The 14,395-nt window shown below is 40.7% G+C and overlaps 1 protein-coding gene across 1 annotated transcript in view; it reads left to right on the top strand.

The window, feature by feature from the left end:
• The window catches only part of hydin (HYDIN axonemal central pair apparatus protein), a 1,560,590-nt gene that overhangs the window by 1,114,699 nt on the left and 431,496 nt on the right, over positions 1 to 14,395 (top strand). Inside the window, exons 47-48 of the mRNA XM_069900939.1 lie at positions 5,157 to 5,372; positions 13,634 to 13,836. Of these exons, the coding sequence (XP_069757040.1) occupies positions 5,157 to 5,372; positions 13,634 to 13,836 (419 nt within the window). The remainder of the gene's footprint in view (positions 1 to 5,156; positions 5,373 to 13,633; positions 13,837 to 14,395) is intronic.

Raw genomic sequence — 14,395 nt, 5'->3', positions numbered from 1 at the left:
CAAACCAACAACCACAAAGAAGGCATATTACACAGGGGTAAAGATGAACAATTACTTTTTTCAAAATTCCCCAGCCTAAATATAACATATGTAATTAAAGTCTAAGTAATATTTCCAGCCAGCCCACAAAAAAACTTAAGACACAAAATAAACACAAAACACACAAGACTCACAAAACTTCGATCTCAACTGAAGTAAAGACCATAAACAAAATTCAGTTTGTTTGGTAAACTGAAGCCAAAAGATCTTTGAGAGAGAGAGAGAGAGAGAGAGAGAGAGAGAGAGCACAAAATTCAAAGTTGTCTTGCTTGCAGAGAGAGGAACTTTCTGGCTGCCTTCAGAATGTTCATCCTTTTTGAAATCCCCAAATTCTAAACTGTCCTCCAATGCTCTGGGCCACCTTCCACTCCACACCACCTCCAGTGGTGATTTATCATCGAAGTCCAGAAATTTTTAGATCATTTTCTGCACATGCTCCGTCCTTCTCCCACTCTCTCAGCAGTCCACCATCACCTTGGCTCTCTAAGGCAAACTGTCACTTTTTAACATAAAACCACACAACACATAGGCCAATACACAACACAGAACTCTGTAACACTACCTTCATGTCCTCTGAGAACTTCATCATAAATTGATTCATTCCATAATCTAAATAATTAATATACAACATAAAAAGAAGTGGCCCCCACACTGACCCCTGTGGAACACCAATAGCAACTGGTAGCCAACCAGAATATGATCCCTATATCCTGAATCATTGCTTCCAGCCAATCAGCCAATGCTATACCCACACTGGTATGTTTCCTATTATATCATGGGCTCTTAACTTGTTAAGTAGCCTCATGTGCGGCACCTTGTCAAAGACCTTCTGAAAATCCAAATACACAACATCCACTGCATCTCCCTTACGTTGCTTCCAAAAAGATGATGAATAGGTTTATCAATCAAGAATTTCCCTTCAGGAAACCATGCTGGCTTTGGCCTCTCTTGTCATGTGCCTCCAAATACTCCATTACTTCATCCTTGACAATAGACTCCACCATCTTCCCAACACTGACGTCAGGCTATAAGTTCCTTTCAGCTGCCTCCCTCCTTTCTTGAAACATGGAGTGACATTTGCAATTTTCCAGTCCTCCGGAACTAGGCCAAAATCTATTAATTCCTGAAAGATCATTGTCAATATTAGACAATAGACAATAGACAATAGGAGCTGGAGTAGGCCCTTCGGCCCGTCGTGCCAGCACCGCCATTTTACAGATCATGGCTGATCACTACCATCAGTACCCCTTTCCAGCCTTATCCCCATAACCCTTAACTCCTTTGCCCACTAGAGTCTTATCTAACTCTCTTTTGAACATAATCAGCGAATCTGCCTCTACCACCCTCTGTGGCCGAGCATTCCACAGATTCACACTTCTCTGGGTAAAAAAATGTTTTCTCATCTACGTCCTAAAGGGCCTACCCTGTATTCTTAAACTATGCCCTCTAGTCCTCGTCTCCCCCATCATTGGGAACAAGTAATCCGACTTCACCCTGTCTATCCCCCTGATAATTTTGATTACCTCAATCATGTCCCCCCTCATCCTTCTAAACTCCATCGGATACAAGTCCAGTTTTTCTAGCCTTTCAGCATATGTCAACCCCGCCATCCCTGGAACTAACCTTGTAAATCTGCGCTGCACACCCTCTATAGCTAGTATGTCCTTTCTCAAAATTGGAGACCAGAACTGGACGCAATACTCCAGGTGGGGTCTCACCAGGGCCCTGTACAACTGCAGAAGGGCGTCTCTGTTCCTATACTCCAATCCCCTCTTTATGAAAGCCAACATGCCATTTGCCTTCTTCACAGCTTTCTGAACCTGCATGCTAGTCTTCAGTGACCGGTGAACAAGTACTCTCAGATTCATTTGCTCCTCCCTAGCTTGTCTCCATTTAAATAATACTCAGCTTTCCTATTATTGCCCCCAAAATGGATAACCTCACATTTGCTTACATTGAACGTCATCTTCCATTCAGCAGCCCACTCCCCCAACCTGTCCAAGTCCCTCTGCATTTTCCTGACATCCTCCTCACACCCCACACCGCCACCCAGTTTCGTGTCATCTGCAAATTTGCTCAAGTTATTAATAATCCCCTCATCCAAATCATTTACATAAATTACAAACAACTGAGGACCCAATACCGATCCCTGCAGCACTCCAGTCGTCACATCCTGCCATCCTGAAAAAGACCCGCTTACCCCAACCCTTTGTTTCCTATTTCTTAACCAATTTCCTATCCATGTCAGCACCTTACCTCCAATACCATGCTCCCTGATCTTGCCCACTAGTCTCCCGTGCGGTACCTTATCAAAGGCCTTCTGGAAGTCCAAATACACCACATCCACTGGCTCTCCCAAGTCCATCCTCTTTGTCACATCCTTGAAAAATTCCAGAAGGTTAGTCAAGCATGACTTACCCTTAAGGAATCCATGCTGACTAGCCCTTGTACTATTATTTCTGCCTAAGTGTTCTGCTATTACTCCTTTTATGATAGACTCAAATGTCTTCCCCACCACCGACGTCAGGCTGACCGGTCTATAATTTCCTGTTTTCTCCCTCCCTCCCTTCTTAAAAATCGGCACCACATCAGCCACTCTCCAATCCTCAGGGACCTCCCCCGAATCTATGGAACTTTGGAAAATGTCGACCAGTGCTTCCACAATTTCCATAGCAACTTCTTTAAGCACCCTGGGATGCAACCCATCAGGCCCTGGGGATTTATCAGCCCTCAGTCCCAACAATTTACTCACAACCTCCTGTTTCTGGATCCGGATATCCATTAGATCCCCTACTTCCCCAGGAAAGTTCCCCAAGTCTCTTGATACCGCATGACCACTACCCCCTAACTGACCTCCTTGGTGAAGACAGTTGCAAAGTATTTGTTAAATTCCTCAGCCATCTCCTTGTTTCCGGTAATAATTTCACCCTTTTCCATTCTTAATGGACCAATTTTAGACCGAACCAATTTCTTCCTCTTCACATATTTAAAAAAGCTTTTGCTATCCTCCATTATATTATTTGCTAATTTCCTCTCGTACTTCATTTTCCCCTCTCTTATGACTTTCTTAGTTACCCTCTGATGCTCTTTGAAGGTTTTCCACTCTGCTTCGCTATCCTATACTTACTCCCTTTGGATTTGATATTACACTTGATTTCATTAGTTAGCCACGGCTGCCATTTGCATCTCCTAGAGCCTTTCCTCCACTTTGGAATAAATTTGTCCTGAAACCTGTGAAAAATGTCCAAAAATAACTGCCATTTTTCCCCAGTTGTCCTCCCAGCTAGTGTATCTTTCCATTTTATTTTGGTTAGCTCCTCCCTCATAGCTGCATAATCCCCTTTATTTAACTGCAGTACAGATCCTTCCGACTTCCTTTCTTTTTCCCTTTCTAATTGCAGCTCAAAAGTTACCATACCATGGTCACTATTTCCTAATGGCTCCCCTACATCGAGGTCACTTATTAACTCTGCGTCACTGCACAGTACCAAGTCCAGAATCGACTTCCCCCTGGTAGGTTCCTCCACTAGCTGCTCCAAGAAAGTATCTTGTAGACATTCAATAAACTCACTCTCTTGTGCTCCTGCCCCCGTCTTATTACCATAATCTCTGCAGCTACTTCTTTCAGAACCCACGGTTGCAATCCATCTGGTTCAGTAGACACCTGCCCTTAGACCATTCAGCTCTCTGAACACCTTCGTCCTTGTTATAGTAACTGCACTCACTTCCTTTCCCTGATACCCTTTGACATCCAGCACACTGCTAATGTCTTCCACCGTGAAGACGAAGTTTTGGTCTCCTGACTTGAGAAAGGATATCCTGGCTAAGGAGGTGGTGCAGATGGGGTGAGATCCAGTCACCTGTGACTGACTATACTCATTGGAATTCTGAAAACAGAGAGGATATCTTATAGAGACATATATGGTGATGAAAGGGATAGATAAAATTGCAGCAGGAGAATTATTTTCACTCATTGGTGAGAGTAGAACTAATGACACAGCCTCAAGATTTGGGAGAACAAATTTTGTCGGGGGATGAGGAGGAACTGCTTTTTACAGAGAGCAGTGAACATGTGGAATTCTCGACACAAGGAAGCAGTAATGTTCTCTAATCCAGGCAACATTGTGGTAAATCTCCTCTGCACCCTCTCCAAAGCATTTACATCCTTCCTGTAATGAGGTGACCAGAACTGAAGGCAAGACTTCAAGTGCGGTTAAATAAGAGTTTTATAGACCTGTAATATAACCTCATGGTTCTTGGGATAAATCCTCTGACTCATGACAGCCAACACACTATATGCCTTCTTAACCACCCCTTCAATTTGTGCAGCAGGCCTTGAGGTGAGTGACAATATATCTGTGAGAAATCCATGTTGGCTGACATTTATTAACTCGTGTTTGTAGTGTGTCAAGTAGCTTTGTACTGGATTTAATTTCCAAAAGTTTCCAGCACTGTTGGCCTGCAGTTAATCTCATTCCCTTTTTTGAGATAAGTTTTTGCTCTTCCTGCATACCTGTATAAGTAGCACCACATCCACATCAAAGATGATCTGAGAAACTGTGACCACAACGTCCACTCCTTCCATTCAAATTTCCTCTACACTAAGGGAAAATCTGTTTCTACTGAATGTTGTTTTCATTTTGAATGCTGCCAACTATTTTAGCTCTTGATTCCTCTGTTACTCTGATACTGATGTGTCACTTTTGTTTGTGAATATTTTTCTGCCTTCTCCCTGCTTCCTTTAACATCCCATGGTGTTTTAAAGCATTGCTCACGAGGAAGATTTGACACTATATAGAATGGTAACAGGCCAAAGGTAAATACTGAGCACAGCCATAAAGAAAAAAAAGGGAAGGTTAGTCAGTCCCCGGGGTACGACAAAGTTTTGTCCCTAAGAACCGTTCAGGACCCAAACTGTATGTGAGTTGGAAATGAGCAGGAGCAGTGTGTGGGGAAGGTGGGACAGGCAGTGGTGAGGGGGAGAGAACCACCTGATCAGAGCTTCCAGCTCTGCCCAGCTCAATTGTTGTGGCTCGGGGGGAGCGAGAGGTTTGGGGAGAGAATACATGGACATATTCTTTTGAATGATTCATTTCACATTGCTTGTCCTTGTTTAGATTTTAGATTGCCTAGGCTTGGGTCCCAGTGGTCCTCCTATTCCACCACCTGCCTTGTTTTCGGTGGTGAAGTACCCAGATGAACGAAGGCTTGGCTCAGCACAGGACATATTGAGTCACTTTTCACTTTCTCCGAATGCAGAAGAAGGAAAATTGTTATTTGAAGATAAGAAAGAGACAGAACTAGAGCCTGAGCTAGTGGTGCCAGTTATTAAGGTAAGGTGACATCAGAAAATAGGTCTGAACTGCTCAAAACCCCCCACCCCCAACCTCCAACAAATGCAGCCAACACACTGAAAGACCCACCCCACCCCCCATATGCACACTTTGACCCCCTCCTCCACTTGGGGAGAAGGCTCAAGAGTGTGAAAACACGCTCTGGCAGAGTTGAAGGCTGGTCCTTTCCTGCACCCATCAGGCTCCTGAATGGCCCTCTCAACATGTCCTCACTTGGTGCTAATTTATGCTTCTTTTCATTGTACCTATATTCTTCAATACACAAATGTGCTGGGGGAACTCAGCAGGTTGTTCAACATCCATCGGGAGTAAATATAACCAATATTTTAGGCCTGGGTTCTTCATTACTTGTAAGAAAAAACACTTAAATAAAAAGGTGGGGGGAGGAGCACAGGCTGACAGGTAAGAGGGAAAATGTGTGGTGACAAGGGGAGAGAGTGCTTTTCCTTTTCCACCCTCCCTATATATATATATATATCTATAATTGGAAGTAAAAAAAAACTTAAATGTTTGTTGTCTTCATGTGAGAGATAATATATTATTGCATGTTTCAGTTGAAGTAGCCTCAATTCCAAACATGGCTTAGAACACACGATCTAAGCTAACATTCCCAGCATTGTGTGAGGAAGTGCCAGTGGAAGTATAATTGTTCAGATGACACTTTTAACCCTGGATCAGTCCATTCTGGCAATGGAACACAGAAGCTGCACCATTCACAGCACAGGGGCTCCCTCAGTGTCACAGTAAGCATTCATCCCTCAAAATCAGGCGATCCAACATAGAATCATGAAGGCCATAGATAGGTGAATAGTCTCAGGGTAGGAGTTTTAAACTGGAGGCCATGAGTATCAGGTGAGAGGCAAAAGGTTTAAAAATGGACCTGAGGGGCAGGATATGTAGAATGTGGGGACGTAGTCATGGTGGGTACAGTTGTAACATTTAAAAGACATTTGGAGAAGTTCATGGATCGAAAAGGTTTCAAGGAATGAGGGCCAAATGGGACATGGTCACCTGGACAACTTGGTCAGCATGGGTGAGATGGGCCGAACAGCCTTTCTCCATGTTGTATAACTATGAGTTGGTTATCCCATCAGTTTCTCATTGCTCCTTTTTTTAAAAAAACTTTATTTAATAATTTTCAAAATACAATATAATAAAACAAATACAAAAAATACATAAAAACAAACTATAAACTACAACCCTTCCCCACTACTGAACTAAAAAAAACCCAACCCATCCTCCCCCTTCGGAGCCTTAAAAGAAGAGTATTAAATATTAATTGCATTCTATAGACATATATTTTAAATACAAACTCCACATATCAACAAAAAAAGAATAATTATTTTGTAAATTATTTTATTTTTTCTAAATATAAGCATGACTGCAGTTTATTGTGCCATCTTTGCAAACTCAATTGTACATCATTTTTCCATGAAACAGCTATACATTTACTTGCTACTGCTAACCCTAATCTTAAAAAAGCTGAGTACTGTTTAATTATTCATAACTCTATAAAAGGCACATTAATATAACCCATTAAACACATCAATGGATCCAATTGCAAATCTATTTTGAATAAATCTCTCAAAAACTTTATAACTTCCTCCCAAAAATGTTTAACTTTCTTATATAACCAAACTAAATGTATAAAAGTACCTTTCTGCTCTCCACATCTAAAACTATTAAACTAAATCCATATCTCTTCAATTTATCAGGGGTTAAATATAATTGATGTAAAAATGTATAATTAATCATATTATACCTGACATTAATTAATTTTGTAACACTATCCACACATATTTTTGACCATTCTTCCCATGTCAAAACAGTATCTAAATAATTTTCCCATTTCTCTTTAACCTTATTCATATTTACCTTTTCCATCTTCTCCTGTAACAACGTTTATATATATATGAAATAAAACCTTTTTCAACTTTATCCACAATTAATAACTCAAATTCATTTGACCTGGTAAAATTAACTCCTGCCTATAATTCTTTTTCAAAAAATTACGAAGCTGATATTAAGCAATCAAAGAATTTGGCAAAATACCATATTTCTCCTGTAACCTTTTAAACGAACAGAATTTCCCTGCCTCAAAACAATCCAATATATTAACTATTCTTCTAGCTTCCCAATCTTTAAAATAAGGGTTATGCAAAGAAAAAGTAATTAACATTTTGATATAATGGTGACTTTATAGATATTATCCCTTTAGAACCTAAAAGTAAATTTTGATTGTACCAAACATTCATTATATTTTGTAAAACAGGCAACTTAAATGTTTGTAATAATAAAGGATTCAATTTATAAATAAAACAAGTAATATTATTTTTTAAAATCTGATCCATCTCTATTTTTGCCCATCTGGAGAGTTGTTCAAAATCAAATAATCTATTAATAAACTTCAATTGTGCTGCTTCATAATAATTCTGAAACCAAGGTAACTGCAAACTCCCAAACTCATAACTCCAAGTTAATTTTTGAATAGAAACTCTTGACAATTTACCTTTCCTTAAAAATGACCTAATTACTTTATTTATTTCCTTTTAAAAAAGATTTAGTATTACACACAGTATTGATTGAAAAAGATATTGTATTCGAGAATTCTTCTTTCTTTGGCTTGGCTTCGCTGACAAAGATTTATGGAGGGGTAATGTCCACGTCAGCTGTAGGCTCGTTTGTGGCTGACAAGTCTGATGCGGGACAGGCAGACACGGTTGCAGCGGTTGCAAGGGAAAATTGGTTGGTTGGGGTTGGGTGTTGGGTTTTTCCTCCTTTGTCTTTTGACAGAGGTGGGCTCTGTGGTCTTCTTCAAAGGAGGTTGCTGCCCGCCGAACTGTGAGGCACCAAGAAGCACGGTTTGAGGCGATATCAGCCCACTGGCTGTGGTCAATGTGGCAGGCACCAAGAGATTTCTTTAGGCAGTCCTTGTACCTCTTCTTTGGTGCACCTCTGTCTCGGTGGCCAGGGGAGAGCTGGCCATATAACATGATCTTGGAAAGGCGATGGTCCTCCATTCTGGAGACGTGACCTATCCAGCGCAGTTTGATCTTCAGCAGCGTGGATTCGATGCTGTCGGCCTCTGCCATCTCGAGTACTTCGATGTTGGAGATGAAGTCGCTCCAATTAATGTTTAGGATGGAGCGGAGACCACACTGGTGGAAGCGTTCTATGGAGGGGTAATGTCCACGTCAGCTGCAGGCTCATTTGTGACTGACAAGTCTGATGCGGGACAGGCAGACACGGTTGCAGCGGTTGCAAGGGAAAATTGGTTGGTTGGTGTTAGGTGTTGGGTTTTTCCTCCTTTGTCTTTTGTCAGTGAGGTGGGCTCTGTGGTCTTCTTCAAAGGAGGTTGCTGCCCGCCGAACTGTGAGGCACCAAGAAGCACGGTTTGAGGCGATATCAGCCCACTGGCTGTGGTCAATGTGGCAGGCACCAAGAGATTTCTTTAGGCAGTCCTTGTACCTCTTCTTTGGTGCACCTCTGTCTCGGTGGCCAGGGGAGAGCTGGCCATATAACATGATCTTGGAAAGGCGATGGTCCTCCATTCTGGAGACGTGACCTATCCAGCGCAGTTTGATCTTCAGCAGCGTGGATTCGATGCTGTCGGCCTCTGCCATCTCGAGTACTTCGATGTTGGAGATGAAGTCGCTCCAATTAATGTTTAGGATGGAGCGGAGACAACACTGGTGGAAGCGTTCTATGGAGGGGTAATGTCCACGTCAGCTGCAGGCTCATTTGTGACTGACAAGTCTGATGCGGGACAGGCAGACACGGTTGCAGCGGTTGCAAGGGAAAATTGGTTGGTTGGTGTTAGGTGTTGGGTTTTTCCTCCTTTGTCTTTTGTCAGTGAGGTGGGCTCTGTGGTCTTCTTCAAAGGAGGTTGCTGCCCACCGAACTGTGAGGCGTCAAGATGCACGGTTTGAGGCAATATCAGCCCACTGGTGATGGTCAATGTGGCAGGCACCAAGAGCTTTCTTTAGGCAGTCCTTGTACCTTTTCTTTGGTGCACCTCTGTCTCAGTGGCCAGTGGAGAGCTGGCCATATAGCACGATCTTGGGAAGGCGATGGTCCTCCATTCTGGAGACGTGACCTACCCAGCGTAGTTTAATCTTCAGCAGTGTGGATTTGATGCTGTCGGCTTCTGCCATCTCGAGTACTTCGATGTTGGAGATGAAGTCGCTCCAATGAATGTTGGAAGCGTTCTAGGAGCCGTAGGTGATGCCAGTAAAGGACCCATGATTCAGAGCCGAACAGGAGTGTAGGTATGACAACGGCTCTGCATACGCTAATCTTTGTAAGGTTTTTCAGTTGGTTGTTTTTCCAGACTCTTTTGTGTAGTCTTCCAAAGGCGCTATTTGCCTTGTCGAGTCTGTTGTCTATCTCGTTGTCGATGCTTACATCCGATGAAATGGTGCAGCCGAGATAGGTAAACTGATTGACTGTTTTGAGTTTTGTGTGCCCGATGGATCTTTATACAATTAACCCTTCTAATTAAATCTTTCCATTTACTTAAATCAATTTTAATCTTATTCAATAAAGGTATATAATTTAAATTATATAATTCCTGATATTCTTTATTTACAACTACTCCTAAATATTTAATTTTACTAGACCATCTAAATTTAGTAATTTGCCTAGAATCTGTATAATCTTCATCAGCCATTGGTAAAACCTTGCTCTTTTCCCAATTAACTTTATGTCCTGATAACCTATCATATTGATTCAGTAAATCTTGTAATGACTTCAATAAACTTTTTGGGTTTGTTAAGTATATCAAAACATCATCTGCAAACAAACTAATCTTGTATTCACTTCCTCTCACCATAATTCCTTTAATATTAAAATCCTGCTGAACGGCTTGAGCCAAAGGTTCTATTACCAAAGCAAACAAAGCGGGCGAAAGAGGACAACCCTGTCTGTAGAACGAGATAAATTAAAAGAATTTGAGATCTGACCATTCATCATTACTCTTGCTGTAGGTCCAACATACAAAGCTTTAACCCAACCTCTAAATAATGGACCAAAATTAAATCTTTCTAAAACTTTAATCAAAAATTTCCATGCTACTCGATCAAATGCTTTCTCAGCATCCAAAGATTGCTGTTCAATCAATCAATAATATAGTTAATATTATCTGCTGAGTATTTACCTCTAACAAAACCTACTTGATCAATTTGTACCAATTTAAGCAAATAATTTTCTAATCTATTAGCTAAAACCTTAGCCACAATTTTATTCAACATTCAATAATGATATCAGTCTGTATGAAGCCACTTTTAAAGGATCCCTATCTTTTTTTGATCCCTATGACTGTAATCAATGCTCTTGAAAAAGATTCTGGAAATACACCAGTTTCCATTGTCTGTTTCAATACATCCTTATATAGCAGAAGTAACAAATCATTAAATTCTATATAAAACTCTATTGTAAATCCATCGATCGAATGCAAAGCTTGCTTCAACTCTAACTCAGTAAAAGAAGCATCTAAATCTTTCATATCCAGATAATTCAATAATGGCAAATCCAATCTAGATAAAAAAAATAGTCAGTTTAATCCATCTCTTGATAATCCTCTGATGTATATAAATTTTTATAAAATTTTTTAAATTCCCCATTTATATCCTCTCGTCTATAAGTAATCTCACCATTTCTTCTAACAGCATTAATTGTTCTCAATACTTGCTCAGTTTTAAGTTGCCATGCCAAAATTTTATGCCTCTTTCACCCAATTCATAATAATGTTGTTTAGATCACAAAATCATCTTTCATATCTATATGTTTGTAAATTATTATAACGCAATTTCAGTTTGGATAATTGTGACTTATCATCTTCAGTACATTTTCTCTGTAATTTTTTTATCCAAACTTTCCAAACTGCTTTTTAATCCTTGCTGTATAACTAATAATTTGACCCCTGAAATATGCTTTTAAAGCATCCCATAAAATTCTGAACCTTCATTCATTTGTGAATAAAAAATTATTTGATCCCTTACATGTTTAATAAATTTTTTAATAACATCTCATTAAATCTCCAACGATCAGCCATCTCAGTTACTTCAGCACCTAAACATTTGACTTACAGCAAAGAATGATCCGACAATAATCTACTTTTATACTCCGCATAATTAAATCTCCTCTGTAACTGCGCAAAAATCAAAAATAAATCTATTCTAGAAAAAGGATTATGTCGAGCTGAGTAAAAAGAAAAATCTTTTTCAGTTGGATTTAACCTCCTCCATATTTCCACTGAATTCAAATCTTTCATTGTCTCAAGCAATCTTTTTGCCATTTTTGTTCTTTTTACAGTTTTTGGAGATTTATCTAACAAAGAATCCAAACAACAATTTAAAATCTCCTCCTACCAAAACATTCTCATTTGACTGATTCAAATTTAAAAATACATCAGATATAAAAGCTTCATCATCTTCATTTGGTGCATATACATTCATTAATGTCCAACATTCAGACTACCAAAACTCTCCCCACATTGGCAGAAAAAGAATCCAAACTGAACAAAGCCTATTTTTATTTACCAATATCGCAACCCATCTAGCTTTAGATTTATAAGAAGCAATTATGTATCCTATCTAATCCCTTTTCAACTTCAAATGTTCTTTTTCTGTCAAATGAGTTTCTTCCAAAAATGCAATATCTACTTTTAACTTCTTAATGTAATCTAAAACACGTTTCCATTTTATCGGATGTTTTAACCCCTTTACATTAAAAGTTTCAAAGTTTAGAGTCTTCATTATGTCTTACTAAATGACACCCAACTTATACAATTCGCTCCGTCTAAAACTAATTCGGGAAAAAAAAGCCCCCCTAACCCCCCAAAAGAAAAACTGCAAAAGCAGTAACTCCCCTTATTAACTGGGTGCGGTTAATACCAACAGTGGCTGACGACTTTCCCCAACCGGACAGAAAAAAAAACCCTATCAGGTATTAGATACTTCCGGAAGTTCCTCTTGCTCAGCTTCCAATGTTTTTTCACACTTCCCATTTCCAGCTTTATTCAGAGTCACCAACAGCTTCGAAGAGAAATGTTGTATCAATTGAGAATCTGGTAAAGGATTAGCAAAAGCTAATGCAGCCTGTGGATTTTCAAAAAATTGTGACTGGTACTGCCCATAAAATATTTTTTTAAATTGCTGTAGATCTATACTCTTTCTTCCATAAAACTACTTTAGCAGCATTAAACTCCTTCCATCTCATAACAACCTGCTGACGCAAATCAGCATTAAAAAAAACCCTTCCTATTATGTACTATCATTGGACCTTGGTTCATACGAGCCTGTAGAACTGCTGCACGCAGAATCATCTCTCGATCCCGATACCTTAAACACCTCACCAAAACTGCTCGAAGTGGTTGACCTGGTTACGGTATTTTCCTTAATGCACGATGAGCTCTCTCCAACTCCAAACCCTCTGGAAAATACTCTGGTCCAAAAATTTCAACAATCTAATCTTTAAAAAACTTTGTATGATTTGTTCCTTTAAAACCCTCTGGTAACCCCACTATTTTTATATTATTCCGCCAACTTTGATTTTCCAATGCTCCTTATCAGAGCCTGCTGCAAGCTAATTGGCCTCAGAACTTGCTGCAGGCTAATTGGGTGCTATGCTTCAGTGCAGCAGTGACTCTGGAAACAACAAGACAATGGGTGCTGGAGATCCAAAACACACCCGGAAGATGCTGGAGCTGTTCAGGCAGCTCCGGTGGGAAGGGGAAAACCCTGGGGAGAACAGGCAGGGAGACAAAAGAAGCTAATTCAGCAGCAGTTTAACAAGAAAATCTCCACCTGTTAGCCTGCGCACCACCCGATGCCCCTTCCTCCCTCCTCTCCTCTGCTGCCCTCCCTCCACCTTTTTATTCACCCACCTACCTGTTTTTGTTTATACCTGATGAAGTGCTTAGGGCCATAATGTTGGTAGTCCTTTATTTCCTGTGAATGCTGCGTGACCTTCTGAGTATCTCCATCATGTTTGTGTATTGCATTCAGAAGCAGGGAGGGTGGAGGAGGACAATGTCCCTGATTAATTTAAAACAGGGGCAGCCTGTAACTGGCCGGTGAGTTAAGGGTAGCAGTCAGGGAGTGGTGAATTTCCAGCATTTCCTGCAACTGAACTCAGTTGTACTCCCAATGCTTCAGGTGTTTTGAGTTCATGCAATGCACTGCAGGCAGGCCGGTTTCTCTGCTGGAGCTTTTAAGTCAGCTGCATTGTTGTTTACACAGGAGGAGATTCAGGTGCCGCACAAAGGAAAATCGAGGAAAGAGAAAGCAGAGCTGGACCGTGATAAACGTCGGTCAGGAGGCCACAGGAGGGGCCATCGTGACTCCCGCTCTTCGATGATTATGGGTGCCCCATCACCGCAGTCTGACGCTGACCACAGCAGCATCATTGAAGAAACATCCAAAGAAGATAACACAGCCATCAGGTAAACTGTGTATCCATCGAAGCACCTCACTGCATGCATTTATCCTGGCCACGAGTTCTCTTCATTGCACGTGTACAAAAAGCCACATGATACCATGACTGAGGTTTCATTCAAATAAGTTTCATTACATCCATTTCATTGTCATTTTTTTTCTCTCATAATGCTCTGCTACTGCTCCACGCATGTCACCTCTGCTGGTGTGTCTCATAGAATGGTACAGCATAGGAACATGCCCTTCGGCCCACGCTGACTATGCTCTGCTGCTTGCACATGATCCACATGCCTCTATTCCCTGCAGATGCATGTATCCAACTAGAAGTTTCTTAAATGCAACATCATGTTGCTTCCATTGCTACCGCAGACTGCCTGCTCCAGGTGCCACTCTCTGTGGAAAAAAAACTCATCCTGCTCCTCTACTTTAAACTTCCCCCTCTCTTCAATTTAAATATGACTTCTCATGTTTGACATTTTTACTCTTGGAAAGTGATTCTGTCTAACCAGTCTATGCCTCTCGTAATTTTATAAACTGTTAGGTCACCTCTCAACTTCCGTTGCTCCA

Source organism: Narcine bancroftii, chromosome 10, assembly GCF_036971445.1.
Source record: "Narcine bancroftii isolate sNarBan1 chromosome 10, sNarBan1.hap1, whole genome shotgun sequence".
In the NCBI taxonomy this organism is placed as follows: Eukaryota; Metazoa; Chordata; class Chondrichthyes; order Torpediniformes; family Narcinidae; genus Narcine; species Narcine bancroftii.
This window is presented reverse-complemented; position numbering and strand designations above follow the sequence as displayed.